This window comes from Heloderma suspectum, chromosome 10 (genome assembly GCF_057233095.1).
Source record: "Heloderma suspectum isolate Gila_16-S chromosome 10, 16-S_ref, whole genome shotgun sequence".
Classification (NCBI taxonomy): Eukaryota; Metazoa; Chordata; class Lepidosauria; order Squamata; family Helodermatidae; genus Heloderma; species Heloderma suspectum.
This window is the reverse complement of record NC_139467.1, coordinates 36,733,526-36,748,565: the sequence shown is the minus strand read 5'-3', so window position 1 is coordinate 36,748,565 and position 15,040 is coordinate 36,733,526. Positions and strand designations below refer to the sequence as shown.

General features: G+C 47.4%; 1 protein-coding gene across 4 annotated transcripts in view; it reads right to left on the bottom strand.

The window, feature by feature from the left end:
- LOC146338138 (protein argonaute-1) overlaps positions 1-15,040 on the bottom strand; it is a 76,490-nt gene that overhangs the window by 29,408 nt on the left and 32,042 nt on the right. For 3 of the 4 annotated variants that reach the window (XR_014785169.1, XM_084816002.1, XM_084816004.1), the window contains exons 2-6: positions 11,180-11,369; positions 6,359-6,479; positions 2,674-2,855; positions 1,925-2,061; positions 510-644 (exon numbers count right to left, since the gene is read on the bottom strand). Coding sequence is in view for 3 of the 4 variants with exons in the window: in XM_084816002.1 (XP_084672128.1) it covers positions 510-644; positions 1,925-2,061; positions 2,674-2,855; positions 6,359-6,479; positions 11,180-11,369 (765 nt within the window). In the remaining variant the exon portion in view is untranslated. The remainder of the gene's footprint in view (positions 1-509; positions 645-1,924; positions 2,062-2,673; positions 2,856-6,358; positions 6,480-11,179; positions 11,370-15,040) is intronic. The other variant, XM_084816003.1, reaches the window with a different exon arrangement.

The following is a 15,040-nucleotide window of genomic DNA, read 5'->3' as shown; positions in this document are numbered from 1 at the left end:
CACAGCCAGGAAACAGACATTTTGCCATCAGAATTAGTGACTGAAATCTGTTACAGTTGTTTATTTTTTTAATTGTGTTTTAATTTTTTTAATTGTTAATACTCATTAGTTGCTTCTCTATAAAGTAATACAGGCTGCATACAAGAAGATAATAAACTAAGACAGTAACAGTACAAACCTTTAAAGCCAGCTGCAACACATCTGTTTAAAAGTATTTATTTCAAGGCTGCATGGCAAGACTTAGGATGTCAGGACTGAAGTGCCCCACCCTCCCATTTTTATTATTACTACTACTACATTTATATCCCATCTTTCTTCTTCCTGCAAGGAACCTGAGGTGATTACATGGTCCTCCTCCTCTCCATTTCACACTTAGGCTGAGAGCCAGTGACTGGGCCAAAGTAACCCAGTGAGCTTCATGGTTCAGTGGGGACTAGAACACAAGCCCCAGTCCAACATTCTGCCCACTACACCGAGCTGGCTCCCATCCTTCCCCCATGCCTTTTTACCTTTGATCTCCTTGGTGAAGCGAACCCTCTGTGAATCAGTCAGGGGCTTTGGCTGCTCATCTATGTTCCGGATATCTAGCACCTCACACATGAACTCGATCACGGGCTGGGCCTTGTAGAACGCTGTTGCTGACACTGTTATGGGATTAGCAGGTAAAGAGTTCAGGTCAGCCAAACCAACAAAGCCAAGCACCAACATCCTTTCCATTTCACTGTTTCTTTTTATTGTTTGTTTTAATGTTACCTTTGTTGTTATAAGTCAAAATTATTTAGTGTTATATTGCATTATATCTGTATTTTAACAGTGATTTTTAATATTTATGTGTGTAAACCAGAGATATTTTATTATATCAAGCAGTATACAAGTAGTAGTAATAATAATGAATACTAGTAATAATAATAATTAAAGCAACAAAATAAAATCGTCATCTAATCATCATCATCTAATAATAATAATAATATTCTGCATCCCTTTAGATAGCATGATTACAAGCTAAAACAGCGGGCAGGGTACACATCAACCCTTCTTCTATAGCATATCTACAACTTTGTAATTTATAGCCAAAGTCCTACAACCCAGCAGCCAAAATTGTTCCTATTTTATCAGAGGCAGCTTTTTAAACCTCTGTGCCACTCCATCATGGCCAGCCACACCCAGTGAAATACCTTCTATTTTTTGATTTTTTAAAATTTATACCCTGTCTTGCATGATTTGCTCTAATTATACATAATTTATTCTCCCTCCCATAGTCTGAAGGATAATGGAACCGACCGACCTCTAACCCCTGACGATCTTATTCAGCCATCCCTTCTGAGATTTTAGCAGGCTGGCCCACTCAACACAAGGTCTAGAAACTTGTTCCTTTTTTTTTTTTTTAATGAAAAATGAGATTCTCAGCATGATGAATTCTAGTGCTAATACAACTCTTTCTACTGAACTCTTTCTATGGCTTTTCTGCACTCCCACAGAACTGTGGTATGCACAACCCTGGATCTACTGGTCTACAGATCAAAATGAAGCACTCTACCTCTGAAGAACTCTAGAAACAATACATTTTAAAAAGTGACGCAACACTTGGAGAGAGATTGGGTAAGTTTATTTATATTTATTTAAATATATTTACCCCATCTTTCAGGACAAAGTCTTTGCAAGGCAGGTTGGGGAGACCTTAACCAAGCTATCAGAACACTTCTGCTCAAGATTGTCAAGATAAACACCACAATACAAACTGAACTTATGCTCCAGTCCTCCTAGCACAGCAGCTAACTTTTGGCAACAGGCCCTGCAGAACTCAGAGCTACCGTCAACAATCCTTTACCAGCTACAGACTCCCTGGTTTGATTCAGGCACTCTACTTATTCTATAACCTTCTATATAAAAAAGCGGAGGCAGATATGTGTGAGCATGAAGGTACCATCAATATTGAGCATCATCTTCCACATTGCGGGCCTGACAGACTGGTGGAAGCCAAACCAGACCTCCCGACCTCCTCCTAGTGGGTGATAGTATCCCTCAGGGGGAGAGAAGAAGGAACGGCCCACCGGGGTGTACCTGCAGAAACCAGAGAAAATGAGGAACATTAGTCCAAGCGACACCCATGAAGGCCAACAAACTTTGAGGTGTAAAATCTAGAGTGAGGCACAAAACACTTCAGGTTTTGCCCAAGCCTCAAATCTGCTCCTAACAGTTCCATCTCTAGCACGTGCGGTCCAGTTCTTGGCCTTTGTCATATTACTTTTCATGCAGTGTATAAATTCAGATGTAGAACTTCAAATTCTCCCACTGCTTCCCAAAAATTATGGGAGATGAAGTTATGTGAAGTGGTTTGAGACCTCTATACCAGGGATGGGCAACTTGTGGGCCTTCAGATGTTTTGTCCTACAACTCCCATCAGTCCTTGCCAGCACAGCTAATGGTGAGGGATGATGGGAGTAGTAGGCAACAAACTGCCCACCCCTGCTCTATACACACATTCTCTCAGCACCTCAGAAAACACTTCCCAGAGTTCTTTTGGAGGAGGCCAGGTTCGCTAAATATATATCAAGCGCATGTGTAAAAAGTAGATGTGCTTCAAGTTGCTTTGTCGATCTCTCCTTCGGGTTCATTGCTTTGATAAATAAAACTGATAAATAAATAAAATCCACAGCTGAGAAACAAAGTTACCTCATGGAGGCCAAGTGCCTCATGGCAACGTCAAGGGCCTGGACAGATTCCAGAGGAACAGGGATTTGCCCGCTCACCAGGGCCTCGTGGAGCATCCGCCAGCTCACAATGGCCATCCACTTGATAGAAACCTTGAAGATCCTGTCTTTGCCTTCCCCTGGAATCGTCACCTCAAAGTCAACCTTCAACAGAGAAGGTAAACAAGAACAGAATTCTATTAAGGACTGAGATGGAAGGCAAGGGGTGTCGCATTCAACTACCCTGGGTAAATTAGCACACTCTACCTGCAGCCTCCCTCAACCTGGGGCCCTCCAGGTGTGTTGGATTACAACTCCTATCATCTCCAGCCATCACGGCCACTGATATCCCTCAGAAGGATCAGGTTTGTAGCCTGGGTGTGTAATTAGATTTGACGTTTTCTGGAGGCCCAAGTAACTGGTGCCACTGCTATAGGCCGTCCTAGGCAGAGATAGCCAGGTCACATAATTCATGCTCCAGTCCCGTCCCAACTAGATTATTAGAATGCATTGGACATGCACTGGGCTGCTCTTGACAATGGTTTGGAAGCTACAGTTAGTACAAAGTATGGCACCTAGATGACTAATTGGAACTGGGCAGAGGGAACACACTATTCCTGTCTTGAAACAGCTGCATTGGCTCCCAGACGATTTCCAAGCTCTGAACTGAAGGTGCTGGATTGGACCTTTAAAGCCCCACACCCGCCTCCCCCAACCTAGCACCCTCCAGATGTGTCGCACCACAACTCCCATAATCCCTCAGCCAGCACAGCTGGTTGGTGGAAATGTTGGGAGTTGTGGCCCAACACATTTGGACCGCACCAAGTTAGGAAAGGCTGGTCTGTTCTGACCAACAGTAGTCCTCCGAGGGCTTGGGTCTTTCCTAGGTCTGCTGCCCAAGTTCCACTTGGCCATGGAGTGAACCTGGAGCCTTCTACGTGTCAAGTATGGGCTCCTTTATGGAGCTACGCCTCCTCCCCGTCTAATCTTCCCCTCCAACACTGGCTTTGTCAAAGGGGCTATTTCACATGCGCCTTCTGCATAGGAATTTTCCAACATGTGAAGTAGATCTTACTCCTGCCTCTTGCACACCAATCAATGCCCATCCCTGTGAATTTAGCAAGCTATGTATGGTCCAATCGTAGCTTTAGCCACAGGCTGACTGAAAGCTGCTATAGATGTCATTTTGCCTCGTAAGAAGGGGATTTGCAAACTCCTCTGCTCTTCCTATTGCTCTGTGAAACATCACAGCCAAAACACCACCTTTGCTGAGAGATATTCAAGCTCATTTCACAAGAGGGAGAACCCATTGGCTTTGATTCTCCCTTATAAGCAGCTACACACACACACACACACAAACACACACACACAGTAATAGCAGTAATGTTATTGTTTAGCTGTAAGCTATAACAAAGAGACGCTAAGCAGGGTCAGCCCTGGTTAGTACTTGGATGGGAGACTGTCTGGGAATCAGGCTTCCTGCATTGAGCAGGAGGTTGGACTCAATGGCCTTGAAGGCCCCTTCCAACCCTATGATTCTATGAGTTGAGCAACAAATTTAGCTCCCAATTTCCAGGCCGCCCGCACAAATCAGGAAACACACAAGTTGACATAATTTTCATGACCAAGCAGAAAGCATACAAATTCACTAGGTATAACAAAATACTTCCTGCGCCTAAACTCAGAGAATTGTTTTTCTTGTGGATCCTTATAAAGAGGACATCAGGTAACCTAATCGACCCTATCCTTAGTAACAGTTTTACAAAACGCACAAGAACACCGTTCCAGTGGTCATTTCTTATAACAGCCATCTAAGAAAGCAGGGGGCATCACATTAAATGTCGATTCTGAAAAAGCATTCCTACGTGGAGCTAAGTAGATCCAAATAAGTGGCTTTCACTTGATCTCTCATGATGCACGGACACAACCTAGAAAATCTAGAAGAATGAGCTCCACAGATTATGAACGCTACAGGAATCACCCGTCTTGTGGCGGCAGCTCTGCAGGAGCCATGCAAACTGTGGGAGTCATACATGTCTACACTTCTTTAAATGCTCATGTTTGTGGTCTGAGAATCCTAGTAACTGTGTTGTTTCCCTGAAGCAGCTGCCCTATCTTACCAGGTCCTGAGGTCAGACACTTCTCTGAGGTCCTTGGAGGAAGTATATGACTCAAATACATCTGAACTCTGTGTCGTCCTGTACATAGAATCATAGAATCATGGAATAGTAGGGTTGGAAGGGGCCTTCAAGACCATCGGGTCCAACCCCCTGCTCAATGCAGGAATCCAAGTCAAAGCATCCCTGACAGATGGCTGTCCAGCCTCGTCTTGAACGCCTCCAGTGTGGGAGAGCCCACTGTAAGAGAAATAATAAAACAATAATAAAATAAAAGAGAGCCAGTGTGGTATAGTGGCAAAAGTGTTGGACTGAGAGCTGGGAGATCCGGGTTCTAGTCCCCACTCAGCCATGGAAGCTCACTGGGGGACTTTGGGCCAGTCACAGACTCTCAGCCCAACCCACCTCACAGGGTTGTTGTTGCTGTGAGGATAAAATGGGGAGGAGGATAATGTAAACTGCCTTGGGTTCCTTGCAAGAGGAAAAAAGGCGGGATATAAATGCAATAAAATAAATAACAAATAAAATAAAAATAAAATACATTTGATTAATTTATTTTGTCTGTTACATTTATATGCCACTTTTCCTCCAAGGAGCCCAAAGCAGCATACACGATCCTCTTTCTGTCCATTTTATACTCACGAGCACCCTGTGAGGCAGGTTAGGCGGAGAGTCAGTGACTGGCCCAAAGTCACCCAGTGAGTTTCATGGCTGAGTGGGGACCTGAACCCGGATCTCCAGAGTCCCAGTCCAACGCTCCAACCACTACATCCCACTTGCTCTTTTATTTTATTATTGTTTTATTATTTCTCTTACAATGTACGGGACGACACAAGAGTTCAGATGCTCTGTAAGGGAAGGAGGTTAAGAGGTGTTGTGCACGTGTGTGAAATGTTCATGTTCATGTGAAAGAAAATCTACTCACCCCCCTATCACTACCTTTCCTTAAAGCAGTCACGTCTGCCATGCTTAAAGATCTCTGTCACCATGAAAACAAGAAATCTATGCGATAAACGCAGAATCCACATCACCCCAGGAACAGCTCAATATCAGGACTTCTGGATTCACTAAAGCAGCCTTCCTCAACCTGGTGCCCTCCAGATATGTTGGACTACAACTCGTATTATCCAATGACCATGCTGGCTGGGGATGATGGAAGTTGTAGTCCAACATACCTGGAGGGTATCATATTGGAGAAGGCTGCATTATAAGGAATTTTGTTGTTGTTTTGAATATAGTTTATTCTCTTTGCAGATATAACATCCCAGATTCTCTTCTTTTAGAGTAGAGAACACACAGACACACACATTAGTAAGCCTTATCAGACATAAAAACAGGCAAATGAACACTGTTCTGCTTCACATTAAATGTTCCTGAAACAGTCCAGATTCTAACGCCAGACCTGCACGTCTAAAAAACAAACTTTTGATTTCCAGTCCTTGCCATGTCATGTAGTCAGGACAGGGCTAGGAAGAAGCCCCAGCGCAACTCCTTTTCAGACAGATCTGGCTTTAAAACGATGCCCCACCCAAAAGAACACTGCCCTCTTACCCTTTCATTTCCAATAGGCAGGGCGGTGACCGTATAGATATTCTTTTTCCCATCATATACTGGCTTCCGGTCGCCAAAGATTTGAGGTTTGAAGTGTTGAACCATGTATTCCACAACCTCCCTGCAAAAATAGAAAGATTGGAGGGGAAAGGGAGGGAGAAAAAGAAGCTAGTAGAACAGACTTAGCTAGTGAGCTTACAGTTCCAATAGAAACTAGAAGGAGGTCAGGGCTGGGCTGTGAGCAGCCATAGGGAAGACCTTAGGGAAGAATTCACCATCTCTTAGGTCAGTGGCTGCAGCTGGAAAACCTGAAGCCTCTTGACATGCAGCAGGCAGAAGGTAAAATAAAATAAATATAAATAAAAATAATACAATGGTCAGCATAGCCTGATCTAAAGCACAGGTGGGTGACATGCGGTTCATGGGCCACGTGTGCCCCCCTAATGCTCCCGAAATTGAAAAAAAACCCTCCCCCCAACTGGGTGTCTACTGCAGATACAGAGCACTAAAACTGCCAAATTTAGCTTGTCTGAGCAGCACCCTACAGCCTACAAGGGGGGCTGAAATGTCACCCCCAGCCCTCCCAAAGTTGACTGCCGCTGATCTAAAGCGATTAACACAGGATGTGTAACGCTTTGCACATTATGAACAAGCATTTTATTGAAATATGTTATAGTGCAGCCTTCCCCAACCTGGTGCTCTCCGGATGTGTTGGGCTCCCAACTCCCATCATCCCCTGCTAGCACGGCAGCCAGCAGCTTTTGCCACCGATGGCCGCTTGTGCTCCTTTTTGGAGATGCCTGTTGTTATAGCAGGTGGCCCCTTGGGGGAGCTTTGCCATGCTGCTGGGTCTGCCCTGGCCTGGACTGCTGCAGGACCAGAAGGCAAGCCGCCCTTGCTCCTGGCTGGTCATCTAGTGACACCATAATTATGTTTTTTTAAAGATAAGGTGCCATCTACACAGTGGCACTCTTGGAATATTTGACCACATTTGAGCAGCATGCCAACCCTACAATGCCTGCTGAAAACTCAGAAGCCAAAGTGTGAATAAGTTTTCCAGTAGTTGGGGGTAATGAGCCTTTGGTACCTGCACAGGTCTTCCTCCCACCCTCCCACTCTAGCCCCTTCATGACTAGCAGAGCCAGAATGATGCACACTCAGTTGCTGATCACACACAAAGCTGGAGAATCCCCATTCTTTTAGCACAACAGCACTCTCAGACCTGACCCTCCCAAGCTTAAAACTAAATGAAGAACAGAGTTTAGGCAGCAGTAAATTGCCCAAAGTCTAAGGACAGCTATTTTAAAAGTCTGGGACTACCGCCAACATCACACAGCTGCTGTAAGCTGACCAGTGACAGAGCCCCAAAGCCCAGTTATCTCCTGAACCACTGGTACATAGTGGGGGGGGCGGGGGGGTAGAGACACACAATATACCCAGCCTGGGTGGGTGGGAGGGAGGGAAGGAAGGAGGGAAGGAAGGAGGGAAGGAAGGAAGGGGGGGAGAGAGAGAGAGGGTACAGAATAAGGCCCCCCTTATCCATGACTTTATAGTGGATGAGGTGGCCAATCTGGCATTTATAACCGAAACCTGGGTGGGCGAGCAGGGAGGAGTCAGTCACTCCGAGCTCTGCCCACCGGGGTCCTTGGTCCAGCATCAGGGAAGGCTTGAAGGCTGGGGAGGGGGTGCTGCTGTGGTCTATAGGAATTCCATCCCCCTCTGCAGGCTCCCTGTCCATGTGACCACTGGTCTGGAGTGTTTGCACCTTGTGTTGGGTCAGCAGGACAGATTAGGGATTCTGTTGGTGTACCGCCCACCCCGCTGCTCAACAGACTCCCTAGGTGAGCTGACAGAGGTGGTCTCGGGTATACTGCTGAGATCCCCCAGACTGTTGGTTCTGGGGGATGTCAACATTCACACTGAGGGCGGCTCAGGATTTCATGGTCTCCATGACAGCCATGGGACTGTCCCAACGTGTCATTGGCCCAAAAGGTATAGCAGGGCATGCTCTAGACCTGGTTTTCTCAACTGGACATGGTGATCTAAAAGTGGGGGACTTTGTACCAGTCCCTTTGTCATGGTCAGAACACTGCCTGCTGAGGTTTAGAATTACAGCAGCAGAATTCCTGCACTGAGCAGGGGGTTGGACTCGATGGCCTTGTAGGCCCCTTCCAACTCTACTGTTCTATGATTCCCCTTTGCACTGGCAGGGAACCTAATAAGCTGGTCCGCCCTGGAGACTAATGGATCAGGATGGTTTCCAGAGGGCTCGGGGGGGGGGGGGGCACGGTGTTCCAGCTGATATGGCTGACGCTCCTGCTGAAGCCCTGGTTGATCTGTGGAATGCAGAAATGACCCGGGCAGCTGACATGATCACTCCTGAGCGCCCTCTCCAGAGTAGAGCTCATACGGCTCCATCGTATACCCTGGAGCTGAGAGTGATGAAACAAAATAGGAGACAGCTTGAGTGCAGGTGGAGAAAAACTCCCTGTGGATGCAATCAAACTCTGGTGCGTGCCTATGGCCAGGTATATTCAAAGGCAGTGAGAATGGCAAGGAAAAAATATTTCACAGCGTCTAGTCAATGCCGCCCAGCGGAGCTTTTTAGGGTTGTTTAGATTCTGGCCCTAAGGACACAATGGAACCATCTGAGGCCTGCTGTAATGCACTGGCCAGGCACTTCCAGGATAAAATCTCTTGAATCCACCGGGACTTAACTCTAGTATCACTGCAGGTGAATCTAGTGAGGTATCCAGAGCACAGTCTTCTCCAGTTTTCTTGGATGAGTTTCAGTTGGTACAGCTCGAGGACATGGACAAGGTGCTCGGACAGGTTCATGCAACCACTTCCATATTGCATTCTTGCCTTTCTTGGCTAATAAAAACTAGCAGGATGGGAACAGCTGGCTGGGCAAGGGAGGTGATTAATGCCTCCTTGTGAAAGGGAGTGGTTCCGGACTGCCTGAAAGAGGCAGTAGTGAGCCCACTCCTGAAAAAATCCTCCCTAGATCAGGAAAACCTTAATAATTATAGGCTGTCTGCAAATGTTCCATTCCTGGGCAAGGTCCTTGAGCGAGTGGTTGCCAACCAGCTCCAGGCACTCTTGGATGAGACTGATTATCTGGATCCATTTCAATCGGGGTTCAGGCCAAGTTTTGGCAAAGAAGCAGCCTTGGTCGCCCTGTATGATGACCTATGTTGTGTGAAAGACAGGGGGAGTGTAGCCCTGTTGATTCTCCTTGATCTCTTAGTGGCTTTTGATACCATCGACCATGGTATCCTTCCGGGATGGCTCTCTGAGCTGGGAGTGGGAGGGAAACCATTGCAGTGGTTTCACTCCTACTTGGAGGGTCACCTCCAGAAGCTGGTGCTTGGGGAACACTGCTTGGCCCCGTGGATTCTTCAATATGCGGTTCCACAGGGGTCAGTTTTGTCCCCCATGCTGTTCAACATCTACATGAAACTGTTGAGTGCGGGCATCCGGAGTTTTGGAGTGCGTTGTCATCAGTATGCTGATGACACGCAGCTCTATTTCTCCTTTTCATCTTCTTCAGGTGAGGCTGTGGATGTGCTGAATCAGTGCCTGTCTGTGACAATGGACTGGATAAGGGCTAATAAACTGAAACTTAATCCAGACAAAACTGAGTTGTTGTAGGTGGGTGGTTCTGCTGACTGGATGGAGGGCGTTCAACCTGTTCTGGATGGAGTTGCATTCCCCTTGAAGGAGCAGGTCTGTAGCTTGGGGTCCTCCTGGAACCATCTTTGTCACTTGACACTCAGGTGGCCTCAGTGGCACGGAGTGCCTTCTACCAACTTCGGTTGGTGGCCCAGCTATGCCCCTGTCTGGACAGGGATAGCCTGGCTTCAGTCGTCTATGCTCTGGTAATCTCCAAGTTAGATTAGTGCAATGCGCTCTACATGGGACTGCCTTTGAAGATGGTTCAGAAGCTGCAGCTCAAGCAAAATGCAGCAGCTAGATTGCTAACAGGGACCAGAAGGTTTGAACATAGGAGACTGACTCTTGCCTGCTTGCACTGGCTGCCTATATGCTTCTGAGCTCAATTCAAGGTGCTGGTTTTAACCTATAAAGCCCTGTACGGCTTGGGACTGCAATACCTGATGGCATGCCTTTCCCGAAACAAACCTAGCCATACATTATGTTCAGCATCTAAGGCCCCTCCTCTGTGTGCCTCCTCCAAGGGAAGCTCGGAAGACAGCAACGAAGGAGAGGGCCTTCTCAGTGATGGCCCCCCATCTGTGGAACAAGCTCCCTGATGAGGTCCGCCTGGCGCCAACATTATTACCTTCTCAGTGCCAGGTTAAGACCTATCTCTTTTCCCAGGCATTTGACAGCACATTATGAGTTTTAATCAGTCCTGGATGTGTCTTTAGTTACGACTGATAGTTCAGTGTTGTTTTTAGTTATATGTTGTTTGTGTATATTGTCTGTGCTTTTTTGTAAATGGCTTTTAAACTTTTTATATTGTGTTTAATTTTTAACTTCTCTGGGGCAGTATAGAAATGCTGCTGCTGCTACTACTACAGGAAAGCCACTCCAATCCTGGTCTGAATGCCAGCTTGCAGGGTTAATTCCCACCTGTGCAAATGCAGCCAAGTGCGTTCATAGCAAACTAGAAGAGTACCAAGAAACCCGCTAGGTAAGCTGTAACAGATATGTTGAGAAGGAATGGAGCTCTCAAAAACTAGCAGCAGGGAAGAAGGAGAGGATGGGGTGCTGCACACATTTTCTCTGAAATCTTTGGCTTCTTCCCACTTAAGGGGCTAGAGGGGGAAAATGGCTAAACGCTAATACTTGCCTTACCTGTTGACTCTGCGTGGGCACTTGTCTGGCTTGATGTCGACTTCATAATGATAGACATCAATCTTGGGAATGTCCACTTCAAAGTAGTTGGCTAAGAGTTTGATGGGCTTCCCAACAGTTCCTATCCCGGGCCGGCGAGGAGCTTGAAATACCTGCTGCAGGGGTGGCAGGTAAGTGCCTGCAGCGGCTGCTGAACAAACAAAAAAAGGGGGAGAGGGAGAAATTTTAAAACATTATTTGTATTATTACATTTATATCCTGCCTTTTTCCCTCTTGCACAGTACCCAACCCAGCTTAAATGATCCTCGTCCTCTCCATTTTATCTGCACAACAGCCCTGTGAGGTAGGTTAGGCTGAGAGTCAGTGACCGGCCTAAAGTCACCCAGTGAGCTTCTCAGCCAAGTACAGACTAGAACCTGGATCTCCGGAGTCCTACTGCAACACTCTAACCACTATACCACACTGTCTCTTAGCATCTAGATAACACTTTAGAGAACCCAAAGCACTTTACATCCATGATACTGTTGTACTCTAGCATTCCCCAACCTGGCACCCTCCAGATGTGTTGGACCACAATTCCCATTATCTCCAGCCAGCATGGTCAATGGCCATGATGGCTTGGGGTGATAGTCCAACTCATCTGGAGGGCACCAGGTTTGGAAAGGCTGTTGTCATCCATACAACACACACACAGGTCACAAGGTGGGTCAGTATTATCTCCATATTGGAGATGTGGGGTGGGGGAGCTGAGCCTGATACTGGCTTGTGCAAGCCCACTAAATGAGCCCATGGAAGAGGTGAGATTTGAACCGGGGCTGTCTTCCCGGTTCACAGCTCAGTTTCTTAAAACATCAGGCTACATTAGAAGATGAGATATCGGGGAAAAAACACTGATGTGCACAGCTATGCTGCCGCTCGAAGCAGCGCAGCCATGCAGATGCTGTGCCAGAGAGCCAGAATCCAGAACAGCTAGTTGTTTGCAAAGTGTGCCATGTGGAGCAGCCACAGACACAGGGAGTTATCCGGGCATAGCCACGATTATGGGCTGCATTCACATGAATCACCGATTCAGCGCCGGAAAGCAGAGCCTGTGAAGCACAGATGTGCCAGTTCCTTCAAGTGGCCACAGCTGCTGATCAACAGGGGAATGTCCAAATTTTGGAAACTGGCCCAAGGAATGATAGCAGTTTCTCTATCGGCAAAACCTGTTTGGACTCAAGCGCTGCTTGGACATCATGCCTTTGGCCTCAAAACCCCACCATCTAAATATGCAGTCTCCTCTGCAGAGATTTTGCCCAGCAACTAGGGATGTCAGAGAATTTCTCCATGAATCTCTGGGAGGCCGAATGCCAACGCATTCGGCCCCCCCGAAATTGGTGGAGAAACGGTCCGCCCCCCCCCCCCCCCCCCGGGATGGGACTTACCTTCGGCGAATGTCCCTGGCGGCGGCAGCTCCCGGCAGCGGCCAGTCTTCCGACCGGCTGCCGCCGCCGCCATTTCCAAGTAAAAAACAACAGCAACAAACGTGATAGGCTATGTAAAGATTTATATAGCCTATCACGGCTAGATTTTCAAAAAACACCATGATAGGCTACGTAAATGTTTACGTAGCCTATCACGGCTGACTTTGGGGGGGGGGAAGCGCGTACGCAAATGGAGGCGCCCATGGGCACCGCCATTTGCGTTCCTTATTTTGGCACGGGTAGTCTACGTAAATATTTACGTAGACTACGGCGAAAATAAGGGCAACGCTATTTGCATTGCCCTTATTTTCGCCGTAGTCTACATAAATATTTACGTACTACCCATGCCAAAATAAGGAACGCAAATGGCGGTGCCCATGGGCGCCGCCATTTGCGTACGCACTCCCCCCTCCCAAAGTCAGCCGTGATAGGCTACGTAAACATTTACGTAGGCTATCACGGCTGACTGCAGGCCAGGGACGCAAACGGCGGCGGCTACAGCCGCCGCCATTTGCATCCTGGCAGGAGCAGAACTTTCGCGGCTGGAGAGGCGGGGCGCTCCCCCCCGGCCAGAATTTCAGCGGGGAGGGATGGGGCGCCTCCCCCCCAGCCAGAATTTCGGCGGGAAGGGACGGGGCACCTCCCCCCCACCCAGAATTTCAGGGGGAGGGACGGAGCGCCTCCCCCCCCACCGTGAAGCAAGCTTTGGGACCAGGTAAGTGACTTTCGTCCATCCCTACCAGCAACTCAAAGAAGTGAACTAAGCCACACCGTGTAAGGAAAGCCAAAGAGCAAAACAAAAGGAGGATCATAAGCAGCACCAACAAATTTGGCTTTTCAAAGCCTTGGCCAAACCCGAATCTTTTTACACCAACTACTATCCTTAAGTTTTACTGAGAATGAATCTCATGCCTTGCAGAATCCTGTAAAATATGCTTTCTACTGGCCTACCCAATTTCTGTTTCCTCTTGATCCTGTTCTTTTCCTTATCATGCCTGTAACTGTTAACTCAACCAATATGCATCGGAAAGGCTGTAGCTCAGTGTCAGGGCACGTGCTTAGCATGCAAAAGGTCCCAGGTTTGATCTGCAGCATCTCCAGACAGGGTTGAGAAAGACCTCTGTCTGAAACCCTGGAGAGATGTGGCTGGTCAGTGTAAACCAACCTTCCCCAATCTGGTGCCCTCCAGATGTGTTGGATTGCAACTCCCATCATTCCCAGCCAGCAGCACCTGGAGGGCCCCAGGTTCAGGAAAGGCGATCTATCTGACAGAAGATTTTGGGAACAAGATGCTCTCTCTCCCTCTCACACTTTATAAACCTCTCTGCTTTGTATTGTTGAGGCTTCTTCTCATGATCTCCATTTTCTGGAGACAGACTAACGAACTGACTCAAGTGGGCCTGTTCAGACATAACAACAGCCCATGGGTTAAACAATCCGCAGGCTGTCAGGGACAAGTGGACACACTGCTGCAGCCACCCTCCCACTTTTACTCAGCAACCCACAATTGGCTCCTTCATATGTCGCTGAGTATGATGTTTATTTATTTATTACATTTATATCCCGCCATTTTTCCTCTTTAAGAAACCCAAGGCAGCATATGTAATTCTCCTCCTATCCATTTTATCCTCACAACAACAACCCTGTGAGGAAGGTTGGGCTGAGAGCCAGTGACTGGCCCAAAGTCTCCCAGTGAGCTTCCATGGCCGGGTGGGGACTAGAACCCGGATCTCCAGAGTCCCAGTCCAACACTCCAACCACTACACCACACTGGCTCTCACAATGTTGATTTTGTAATAATTGTCAGATCCTATTTCGTGGTCATTTGATCACGTCTTATATTTTTTTAAGTTTTAAAAAATGCATAGAACCACACATCCCCGCCACTGCGCACACACGCACACACACAGCACGATCAATTGGGTTGGGGTGTGGGGAGAGAAAGATTTCTTCTTGCTGTCAATCAGTCAGTGATTCTCCAGAGGGCATGATACTGGCATACAAACCCCACCTTTCAACATCCGCTGTGAATCCCCAGAGAAATGACACCCAATATCCATTTCAGAAATGTGGCCTTGGGGGAGGAACAGAACTTCCTGCACTGCAGGGGTTTACTTTAAACATCCAGAATTCAGCTTTGAGGGCAGATGAACACCTGGGAGTTAGGTTGGTTTTCATGCATGTTCTGTTAGGCACTGGTATGTTTGTGTATACCCCCTCCCCTAGCAAAGTCAGGCCTTTAAGTGAACAGGTTAGCTAAGGCATGGGACTGAGAGGTGAAGCAAAACTCCCAAGAATGAGGGGCAAGCTAGGTTCAGCCCCCCAAAAGAAATATAAACAGGTCCAGGAAGAATGGAAAGAGGAGCAAGGAGGTGGTTTGGAGAGGCTAAAGGACTGA